General features: G+C 41.5%; 1 protein-coding gene across 6 annotated transcripts; it reads left to right on the forward strand.

The window, feature by feature from the left end:
* Positions 1 to 5362: 5362 nt before the first annotated feature.
* LOC139633308 (uncharacterized) lies at positions 5363 to 11944 on the forward strand. 6 transcript variants are annotated; one of them, XM_071498904.1, is made up of 6 exons: positions 5363 to 5925; positions 6221 to 6272; positions 7686 to 7870; positions 8317 to 8461; positions 9631 to 9768; positions 9852 to 11944. In XM_071498904.1, the coding sequence occupies exon 6, from the start codon at positions 9891 to 9893 to the stop codon at positions 11499 to 11501; it is 1611 nt and encodes a 536-aa protein (XP_071355005.1). In that variant the 5' UTR covers positions 5363 to 5925; positions 6221 to 6272; positions 7686 to 7870; positions 8317 to 8461; positions 9631 to 9768; positions 9852 to 9890; the 3' UTR covers positions 11502 to 11944. The 6 variants fall into 6 exon arrangements, with proteins under 6 accessions (XP_071355005.1, XP_071355002.1, XP_071355006.1 ...); XM_071498901.1 differs by lacking the exon at positions 8317 to 8461 and having other exon boundaries at positions 9631 to 11944; XM_071498905.1 differs by lacking the exons at positions 8317 to 8461; positions 9631 to 9768.
* Positions 11945 to 11956: the final 12 nt, after the last annotated feature.

Below are 11956 nucleotides of genomic sequence, written 5' to 3' on the forward strand. Positions count from 1 at the left end.
AGGATTTTGAGCAGAATAATTGATTTTTCTTACTTCCTAAGCAGGACATCATCTCTTCAATCTATCAGTAATTTTTTGAGTGTGTGTGAATTATTAAATTATAGTCCACATGCTTAATGAAATACAACATGTAGGTATAAATGTTTATTAAAGTAATGACAAACATGAAGTCCCAACTTCATTTCAGCCCCCTGTTTACACACACATGCAGTGACTCTTTATGCAAAGCAATCTGTTCATTTCTCTTATTTCCTTTTCACTGTGACACACTTCTCCTTGTGAATCAAATGACATGTGTGACATTTAAAAGTGGAGGATCTGGACAAACCGTGTCTGAAAGACACAGCTTGTGCCTGAGAGTCCCGCCACGTCATGCACAACACAGATGAACTGTGAGCTTTAGAGTGTGAAACCAGTCAGCCCTGAATCACTGGGCTGATAATCTTACATAAAACAGAGACAACTCCGGCAGCTCTGTCTCCGACCAGCTGGAGAGGGATGGCCTGAGCAGGATCTTTAACCACATGGCAACACTTGGCTGCTCACTAACACTGGACGGAAAGCCAAACGAAGGGAGGAAGTACCTCCAGTCTCACACACACACACACACACACACACACACACACACAGAAGCAGATGTTCAGAAGGAAAATTTTATATTGATTCCTAGAAGAATTCCCAGTGTACGCATACTCAGACAGAAACATGTGAAATGAGATGAAATTGAAATATGTTACAGTTAAAGACAACATAAAAGAAATGATCTTGGAGAAATCTTTACATACTAGTGTTTTAAATGCAGTTATACTGCTTTACGTATTAAATACAGAATGAGTGGTGCATAAAATGCTGTAAAATGCTTTTTTCCAACACATTCATGTGCAGGGTATATGTGGTTATATGGTCATTTGTACCACATATTTGACCTAATAGGGAGTTATATTAATCTCATCTCAACATTTATTTAGAGAAATGATCACAATCGAAAAGCATGCAAACTGTTAACACTAGCCATTAGTGGGATCCTGCTGAATCTTGGCAGTGGCTGAAGAGACAGTTCTAGCTTTTGTCCATTGCCGTCTGTTCTTGATCAGTCTATTTTAATCCTTAAAAAACACATCTCAGAAACCAAACCCTGCAATTTAAAAACTCAACCAAATGACTACACAATGTTCTAGTTTAGTTTGCAAAATGCAAAAATAAAATAATATTAGCAGAAAAAAGAAATGGACTACTTTTGGCCAGATAAACTCAAAGAATAAGGATGCTGTGAAGTGCATGAGAGGAGTGAACTACCCAGAGTTCACTCTTCTCTTTTTTGTTGTTGTTTCCTGCGGGAGGAAGCAGGTCTGACTCGCAGGAGGTGGGGAGTCATGATCTATAGTCCATCTTGGCTTGAAGTGGGTGCCATCCTGGATGAATATTAAGCACCCACACCACCCACACACACACCACCTGCTGAGGCTGCACTGTCACAGGCTGCATGTGTGTGTGTTGTATCATTCTGTGGGCTGCACACTGTACTTATACTGCTTTTAAAGAAGTAAAAACCACAACCAAGACAAGCAATTTCAATAAAATACGGATTCCTTTGCACATAATTTGCAATAACGTGCTGTCACCAGGCTGTAGGAAGTTGTTTTACGTTCCAGGATATCTTACACAATCCCATTTAAATCATGCTTTTGGCATGGGATTAGCAGCCTAATAAGTGTTCCAGGAGGCTCATCTCCCTGCAGTCAGTCACCCTCTTCTCCTGTGTGTTACATGAGCGCTGAGGGTCTGTGAGAGGCACCTCCACCTTCTCAGAGATGCAAATTTGAACTTCCTGTGTGTGGTGAGGATACAGTGCTTACATTAGACGCAAACAATTACACACACACACACACACACACACACACACACACACTGACACCCACATACTGAAAGCCAGTGCCAGATAACACTTTCATACTTGAATTCTGATTTTCTCATTTCCCCAGACAGTTTTGGAGCTAAAATTCATGCCATCAGGCCCAGGTTGGGTGATTTATTCAGCTCTTATTCTGGCACTCTGCACCATTTGGATACCCCGTTGTCTGATGATATCTCCATTACAGCCCCAGCCTCTCTGGGGTGAGAGCATCTGTCTCACTGTGAGTTAAAAGGGCCGAGACACAAGAGTCATATCAAAACCCTGGCAGCTGACTGTGCTGTTATGTAATCATAAAGATGCCTGATTTGAACTGTAAATGGATGTTCATAATGATCTACACGGTCCATTTGTTTCTGCATTGTTAGTATGAAGTGACATGAAACGCTGTTGAATTTTCAACAACAGGGTCAAATAATTGTTTTGATTTAAATAAATTTATTAAAATGAGAGAAAAAATAAATCAGTTAAATTGTTCATAGGTTTATTTGGCAGTGCTGGAAATCAATTACCTTTTGATCTCTAAGAACAAAGAACAAAATAAATCAGTTTAAAACTATATTTCCTGATAAAAATCAGCTTCATTTAACACCATTGAAATAAACTCAGGGAAATAAATGTTTTGGCTTTTAGCTGATAGCCTAGAAGCTAATTAGCTTAGCTTAGCACAATGACTAGGAGCAAGAGAAAAAAAAAAAAACATCCAACAGTATCACTGAAGCTCATTATTTAAAATATCTACCTCGTTTACTAATCCAGGAAAAAAATTGGCAGTTATGTGGCTGGCTTGCTGATTCCCACTGTTTTCAGTGTGCTTGCCAAGCTAAACTAACTGCGTCTCCTGGCTCTCACTCCATATTTATCATACACACATGTGAGTGGCATCAATCTTCTCTTGCAACTCCTGGCAAGAGAGTGAATAAGCGTATTTTCCAACGCTACTTCTTTCCAAGGTTTGACCTGGGATCAAAGGTTACCTGTTATTTGACAGGGCTGCCTGTCAAATAACTTTTGATGTTATGAGAGATCAAAGAGGGGGAAAAAACACTTAAGTTACATCTATATTTCTCAGAAAACAAGTCACAATGAGCGTGGAGAGAATGGAGGGAATTAAAATGAAAATCCTGTCAAAGTTTAAAGAGATGCCGATGCTGTTAACCAAAGCATCCATTTATCCCCACTTGTTATTTATTTATTTATTTTTTTGCATTTCTGCTTGATGGGGCCGCAGCAGACAGAAACGGTGGGTGTGAAAAAGGGTTTGAGCCGCAGTAACACCCACAACGTCATGACAACATGCACATTATGTTATGCACTTAAAGCAGGTGAGTCACCAAGTGCCTCTTTTCAAAGTAATAGCAGTCTTACCAAGGGCTCACTTCATATGAAACTTGCTGTATGCTTTTACTCAGGGTGACAGCCAGGATGAGCAGTTAGATGGTGAATGCAGAACAACATGAGTGACAGCGCACGTGGGGGAGAGAAAATGGATGGCTGTGGGCTTCAGGGCCATTAGTTCATTTAAAAAGAAGTGAAGTTGCTCCTGGGAGAACAGGAGGTTGCCATCTACTCAGCTTTTGTGTCTTGAGGCGAGGTTTGACAGATGTGGTCTTCCTCTGTCGTTAATGTTGTCATCTGTCATGTCTAAATTCAATGTATTAAAACGTAGAGGTGTAGCATATGATGCGTGAACTCAACTAAAAGTTGGTCAGAAAACAAAAAAGGGTGGTTTCCCTTCAAATCATAGTCCATAAAGTGATGGTAGTGCAATGGTGTCAGCTGTTGAGACATCATGTGAATGAAACTTGGCATCTGTTATTGCCTTAAAGCCTCCTGGTGCTTTTCTCTTTTGACCCTGGGAAACCTCCCGTTTGCTGCTGCTTCTCTGTGGATGAGACTGTGTGGCAGACCTTTACTCCAGGTGCGGCTGAGTGTTAGCCATCTCCGCACAATGTGGCCATCAAACAAATACATTTGTTATCCATTTGTACAATTTACTGAGCTGACAGAGGTGAGTGGGCCTGCAAGGCCACAAATAGGACCTGTCAGGTGGCAGATGGAGAGGGAGCTCTCTGGCCCTCCATCTCTTCCACATCTTTGCAGGGAAGGAATTTCCATCAGACCTGATAGATTATGGAGGGGGTACAGGTGGCTCATGGGAAACAGCACTGAGGCACAGCATGGCAAACGGTATTGCTGACACAGATCAGGATTCAACAGGAAACCAGTGACAAGTCTGGTTACTGGGACATCTCAGACATGCTGTGTTGTGTATTTTCCGATAAATGTGAAGAAATTAAGTGTTGCAAGTCTGTTTTTTTAATTTTTTTTTAAAGCTAATAAGATATAAACATGGATTGTGCAGGAAGGTTGCAAATACAGTTTTGTATTTAGTCAGGTGATGTTTTAACCCAGCAGCCTCTTCAGCAGTCTGAAAATGTGTCAGACTCTATTTTCACCATCTTGCTCACATGTAGCACTAAAACACAGTGTACAATTGAAGCTTATTGGTATGTCATTAATTTTGCAGATATTTGATCATAAAGCAAAGTAACGGCCAAATTGACATTTTAACCTGCTGATGGTTATAGATGTAAAGTCAGGGGAAAATTAATGATCGTACCATACTTCAGGACAACCCATCCGAGTGAGATATTTCTATCTGGACCAAAGTGGTGAAACAACTCACGAACCATGAGCCACGCTGCTAGTGTGGCTAAAAAAAGTGACAACATGTTAGTCAAATAAAGCTGTGAAATATGCTGTCCAGTGTGCAGATGTACTTTACTTTGCTTTTCTTTAAATAAGTCATCAATTGTCTCATCTATGGCATGAAAAAATTCTGTCACGATTTTCATTTGCACTTCCCCTCTACAGTGCTGCTTTCCCTCTTGAATTATTGTCATCCCCCCCATGGCCGTGGCAAAAGAACACACACCAGTCACACTGTAGGTGCTAATTCTCTGTTGTCCAAAATGTCTCGGTCTGAGAACTGATATTAGAGTCCCCTAAATCCGACGGCTGAAGGAACAGCCTACTGTTTCCCATCTGGTTGTGGCAGCCTGGCAAGCCTGAGTCAGGGCGATAATTGATGACAGCGCAGTGAGCAAAGGCGCTGAACGGCCCGCCTCATGGCCAATAACATATCAGTGGCCCCTGTGACTGGCAGCTCCTGGGGTGCTGTCAGGGTCTTCAGCTGCAACCCTGTAAGTCTATGTAATTGTCCTCTCTCATCCAGCTCTGCCTCGCTATCTTCAGTCTGCCTTTGCTGTCTGTCATCAGTCTTGTGACAAAAATGAAAAATATAACAGTGTCCGCCTTTGGTGAGCGTTTATCCTTTGGAAATAAACACTGAAGACAATAGCAAAGTGACTTTCGTTAAAGTTTATTTAAAGATTCTACCGTTTAACATGACATTTGTTTTCTGCTATAGGACAACCACAGTGACCTCACCTCAACCTGAGCGATGATACAAACACACCATGGTTACACGGTGACAGCAGGCCAGCTGCTGCCTCTTTCCTAGAACAGAAGGCGTGTGAAATCTCCATTCAACCTAAGACTGCTGTTTATCAAATCAAAGGGCATTAGAGCGACTGAATGGACACACAGACACATGATTGTTCTTGTTGAATACGAATGCATCAGTTTGGTGCTTTTGTCCCTGCAGGAGTTGTTATCCCCCACTGCTCAAATGACAGAGCTACCTGTGCTAAAATATTATATAACAGTGAGGAAACAAAAATCAGAATGTGTTTTGTTTTGATTTAATATTTCAACATAACCACATCTTCTCACATTACACAACCTGATAAATTTGATTGTGTCTTAGCGGCCAATATTTTTCTCATAGCAAATTTGTTCATGGAATTGGAAAATAAAGGTCTCCACAAGCTACATCCTGTTTTTCACAGTGGCAGGTGATAGCCTAAACCGTGTCTTTCACAGGTGTGCTCAATTAGCAGGGAGAAGATGAAGTAGTCCGTAGAGGATGAGGGCATGTTGAGTCACTGGTAAGAAAACATTTTTAGTTACAAAAGAATGGGCCTTGTTGAATCTGGTCCCGAATGAACACCATTTCCTACCTTGTGCTCACACGTTAATTTAGTCCCAGGTGTTAGTAGCTAAGTGGAGTTACCAAGGGGGTTTAGCACAGTGTTTTGTTTCCATTTACAAGTTTTTCTGGAAGGACCTTGAGAGATTTGTTGATTTTGTGGCACTGAAAGTGCATTCTCCCCAGTGACTAATTAAGACATTTAGGTCTGCGGATAACACCTTAACTTGACACACGCTTTAATTCCTAATCAGGCATTCAAAGTGGCTCCCGCCTGGGCCAGGGCCGCAGTGAATGGGAGATCAGGTATTTACCATGACATCTCTGCTTTACAGCATACGTCTGTCCAATTAACAAGTCTCATGACACCAACTCATTCACATTCAGAATATTTCATCCACATTTCATTCATTTCTGCTCAGTCCATTTTTCACATTCAGTGAATGGACGGCAGAGTGGTTTTATGTCATGCATAGAGGCATACCAACCGTGATTTCTGTAGGTCGTTGACAATATACAGCTATTACTGTAATCAATAACTAAGTACTGTTTCTAATCAATAGTCACTTCTGGGTGTGAAGTAATAAATGACACATACCTCAACTTCAAAGCGGGAAAGTTATATTAATCATAAATTCATTATTCTGTTTGCTGTGAGCTAAAAATAAAGATTAGATAAAAAGTTATATATAGTGCAGAGATAATCATATCCTGGGAACTATTTCAGAACTAGATCTGTCTATCAAACCTGGACTCTACTAACTAACAGGCCCACATACAGATAATCAGCAGTATAGCCAAAAGTCTTGGGGCCAACACAATAACTCAAGCACAGCTCGCAGCCTGCCTGTGAGGATGTATGGAGTCCAGGCAGCTCAGATCTATTTGTGGCTGCCCTCTGAAAAAGCAACTAATGTTTCAGAGTGTTCAAACTGGAACACCTGATAAGAAATCTCATGGTGAGCACAAGTGTTATCAAGCTCTGTGCAACACTCAATGTCTGTTTTATCAGTTTTATCCCAGAGGTTGCTTCCTATTTGTAATATATGTACCCCCCAAGTGATACAACAGCACTAAGCTGATGCTGGAGTCTTTAGCATGTAATTCTGCTGACACATTCTGAGATTTTCTGTGGCTTTATCAGCATACTGTAAAGTGCAACAGATGGGAGAAAGGGGTCTAATCAAATTTGTGTAGCAGACAGAGAGAGATATGTCATCTGTGTAGCTTCATGGTATGGAAATTGCGCTTGTGTTAATGATATTTATGGTAGGTTGCCTAAGACATTTCCACAGTTGTAGTCAGCAGCCTGTGATGTTGCACTTTGACTGCGTACATGTATCAAATAAAGGACCTTCTCTTTGCAATGATAATTTTATCATTAATTCTTGAAACTGTAAAGAAGAAAAAAATTAAATGGACTTTCTTGTATGGTCCACAAACTTATGCAAACAAGGCCAAGAGTTTGAGTTATCGTTACACTAAAAGAGCTATTTGTGAGTTTTAACGTTACCATTAAAAGCTGTTTATTTACCAGTCTAGAACAAATACTGAGAGTTCGCCATCAAACTTAATTCCTTTACTCGCCAAGAGCTGTCCCCAGCAGTGGAAAACAACCCTCTTGATTTGCTTCTATTTCTATCACTTCTGTTCTTGTACTGAAGTGAGCATGCTAACCAGTGGGCCCGGGTTGGACTATCTTTTCACTTTCTGTTACAGAGTTTAACGCTGCTCACATTAAAATGGCAAGACGCATGGAGTAAGAGATTTGAATATGGCATGGCTGTTTGTCTGTGAGAGATCAGAGGAGAATGGCCAGACTCAATCAAAGCTAACAGCTATGACCACAAGAAAATGTATGTACCATGTGTCCATCAATGCAGGATCATCCCACTGACATGACAGTAAGTTAAGTTCACTCTGACAGCTTTTACTCCATGTCTCATCCCTGATGAACACTTTCAGGATGAGAAGGAATGGGAGGTTTGCAGTTGATAATGGTGTCAATATTCTGTTAATACAGTGCAATACATATAATAATTGAATAACTGACTAATGTAGGCATTTTGTAAATACAGTTATATTAGAGATCAGGGTAATTTCTTTCAGCTCTGTGGATGCTAATGATGGTCTGTCGATCAGCCATTAAATTTTGCAGACATTATATAAGTTTTGAGTATTTATCTTGAGGACATATCACCTGTGTATTACCTCCAAGCATTGTGAAACTAAATCTAGAGTTACATCCTTGGCATTACAAGAACTTAAACCTATTGAGATGTTGCCATGATATGACCTTATTATAAAAAGATGTGGCAATGATATGACTTTGTGATGAAAATATTAACAGAATAGCTTCCATCCAGTGAAGGACACCAGGAGGGAGGTCGGTCTGCTGATCAATTTTCTCCAGGTTTAGATGAGTGCATGGCTGTTGGTGCTGTATAAGGACCTGCTGAGGGTTTGATGAAGCCGGATGGTGAACAGCGAGGAAGGTGGAACCCCGGCAATGTTTCTGTCACTTCCACTGTTTGGCACAGTTTTGGTCCTGCTGAGATTTATATTAGCAATTAAAATTAAATTCTGGTCTCGTGGAGGAGAAATAGCTTTTTAATAGGCTCCTTTTCACTTTTTATACACAAGCCTTGACAAGCCATGCAAGACAGAAATATTTAAATCAGGTGCGTTTTGACAATAATAGTGGTAAATTAAGTAAATGTGAAAAAAAAAAAAACATTTGAAGGCTGTAAGTGCATTGGAGAAATGACAGAATGATTTAATTATTGAATAAGTATAGAAAAGGCAATAAAAGAGCAGAATTACCTGTCACTTTACGAGGCACAGGATAGATGTTCATACTGCAACACTACTATTGTCAGTGCTGTTATATTTTGAACTTTGGACAGTTGTATTTAGAGGAGCAGGTTATAATCATTTTGTGCATTTTATTTTTACTATGACCTCAGAAAGCAACACATAATAATGCTGATATCCCCAGTCTTGTCTGTTAATCTAAGTGATGACAGGGATCGAGGTCAGTGAGAGGACTGGATTGTTTAACAAAGTCTCATCACAAAATTGTTTCTTTCACTGTCTTTTTGCTTTGGATTTCACTGAATTTACTATTTTCCATGTAAGAAAAAAAATACCTTCAGGCAAATTCATTATTATGAAACCTTGAGAAAGTATAAGCACACTAGAGTTGCATAATTTGAACTCCTTGCACTGTAATATTATTTGTGGGTGAAGCAAACTACAAGCAGAAACACAGGGTGGAAGGATAGATGCAGCATTTGGAAGGCACGTTGTGAAGAAAAAAGCAAACTGTTCATTTTTATCTCCCTCTCCTTGAAGCGCGCTCTCAAAGTCTAACTTCAGCCTTCTTTCAAACCTTCACTAAGAGTCCTGATAATAATATAGTCTTGAATGTAAATGGGACGCAGCATAATCCACTATTCATAGGTTTCACAAAATGCTGGCTTGTACTTTTCTATATTTGACTACTCTATCAGCAGCAAGAATTTGTTAATTAAGTTAATTTTGCTCCAAAGAAAAGTAAAAATGGTGCATTTAGGTTAACCTCGCAGACCTCACATAAAAAACACTGGCCATGTTTTTCTCCTTGAGTAATTATTCTGTTCAAATAGCATATTTTTCTCTCCAGGCAGAGAGTGCTTGGGCTGAATGGATGCTGCCACTGCATAATGGTCCTCAGATGTTTGTTTCCTAGGCAACGTGGGGAGGGCATGTGGAGAGGGAGGTATAAAAACACCGGCAGCTCCTCTCTGAGTCTTACTCTGAGGTAAATGCACTCACTGTCAACACGGAAAGCCTTGGAGAACTTGCTGCACACTTTCTCTCCCTATTTGTCACCGTCTCTCTCAGCGCACTTGACGGCTCGGCTCCACAAGTAGCTGCTCAAGAATGATGAGACCAAAAGATTTGCGCCAGGGCTCTGGCACCAAGACCTTCCTAGATGCCATGCACGGTGGTAAGGTTCACCTTGCACGCTTCATCCTGGATGCCTTGGATGGACGCATTATCAACTCAAAGACAGAAAACAGCCGCACCCCGCTGATGTATGCTGTCTGCCTGCAAGACCCTGGGACCAGGGCCAAGTTCACCCGGCTGCTGCTGGACAAAGGAGCCGATGTCAACTGCCAGGATGAGGATGGTCGGACTGCCCTGAGCCATGCCTGTGAGATGGGTCACCTGGATGTTGTCAAGCTTCTGGTGCAGTTTAATGCAGACCCAGACATCTCTGACGCTTGGGGTAACAGCGCTCTCATGTATGCTGCCTTTTCTGGGCACAGCCAGGTTCTGGAGTTCCTGGTCCGGGCTTTCAAAAGACTGGGACTGAGGCTGGACAGAACCAACAATGCTGGTCACTCAGCCATTGAGGTGGCCAACTTCTTCGGACACAACCAGTGTGTCCAGATTCTGAACTTTCCTTGTAGGAGAGGTGTTAGTATGGATGAACCACTTGCTGATGTGGCCACCATTGGTGAAGGAGAGTGCCGGCTGCCCAACAAGCTCCCTAGGCATGTTCTGGAGAGGTTCTCCAAGCAGTTGAATAACGATGACCAACTGCCCGGGGTATTTCAGAGACAGCTGAAGATTGGAGATAGCAGCGGGCAGTGGAACCGCTTCAAGTGTCCCAGGAGCCAGTCTCAAGAGGACAACCATCGCCACAGCTGGGCTCTGCCTCCTCAGATAGAGAAAAGCCAAACTGAGGGGGACCACAGCGTTGTCTTTACTGCCAAACAAATGCAAAACTGCTCACTTAGAGAACTCAGAGCGGCTAAAACACTGAACTCTCTGCATGAGCCAAGCCAGAAAGATGTCAGCCGAGACACTGGACGCAAAGAGCAAAAACCAGAGAGTTTTCCTCTCTGGGGAAAAGCAAAGTCATTTAACCTGGACCTTCTGAGCAGTAGAAAGCAGTCCTATCAGGGTGATGTGCGTGACATGAGCCTGTCAGCCAGCAAATTAAAGAGAGCCTCGCTACAGGATGAGAGATGCCTGATAGACAAGATGGAATGTCAGGGAAACACCTGGGGCCTGACAAATGATGCTGACAAAACTGCCTCAGTGCCAAAACCTCTTTTAAACGGCAAGAGTCAACCCATGAGAGCACTCGAGGAGAATGTCAAATCACAGAAAGAAGAGGCTGATGACATAAGTCCATCAAGCAGGAGAGAGCAACAGAAGAGGGGAAGCTTTGGGCCAACGGGCAGACACAACAAACTGCTGTCTGCCAGAGGGGAGATGGAGTCAGGGAAGATCCCCAGCCGCACGCCAGGGTTCATTGGTCTGGGGACCAGACTGTTGCGTCGATTCACAGCACCAGAATTCATGAGGATGGTGATAGACTGTTCGTCGGGCTCCTCAAACGGCAGAGGGCGAATGTCCCGTTCAGAAACCTTCCCTCTCTCTCACACACATCAGCAGGTCAACAGCCAGCCGAGTGTTGACAGCATCAGTGGAGTGAAGTGTGAGTTCGAAAGCTGCTCGTCTCAGTCCGCCCTCGATTAGAATAAGGACAGTGTCAAGTGAAATTTTTACACCACTTAAAATTCTGATAATGCAGTTTGGTTGCTTAGTGATATATTCTATTTATTGAGACAGATAATAATCCTATGCTAATGTTGCAGTTTATTGGGGTTTTTTTTCAATGTTTATTAATTAAAAAACAAGAAATTTAAAGCTACTTGTTCAGCTGCATACAATTTTACTATTCTGTATTTGAAATCATTTATAAAGGAACATAATATCAGTCTACTAGTATCTACTATCAGTCTATCAGCTACTAAAATTATTTTTATTTCACATATATAAGATTTATATTGTATGAAATTAAATGTATTTGATATTGCTTCTGTGTTCATAAGAAATATTGTACGTATTTTGCTTAAAGATATTCAGTGACTGTGCACTGTATGATTCATGCTGAATACCTAATAAATACTTTAAAACACCACCATGTTCAG

Source organism: Trachinotus anak, unplaced genomic scaffold (assembly GCF_046630095.1).
Source record: "Trachinotus anak isolate AG129_WGS33_773 ecotype Australia unplaced genomic scaffold, CSIRO_AGI_Tana_v1 ptg000015l, whole genome shotgun sequence".
Lineage (NCBI taxonomy): Eukaryota > Metazoa > Chordata > Actinopteri > Carangiformes > Carangidae > Trachinotus > Trachinotus anak.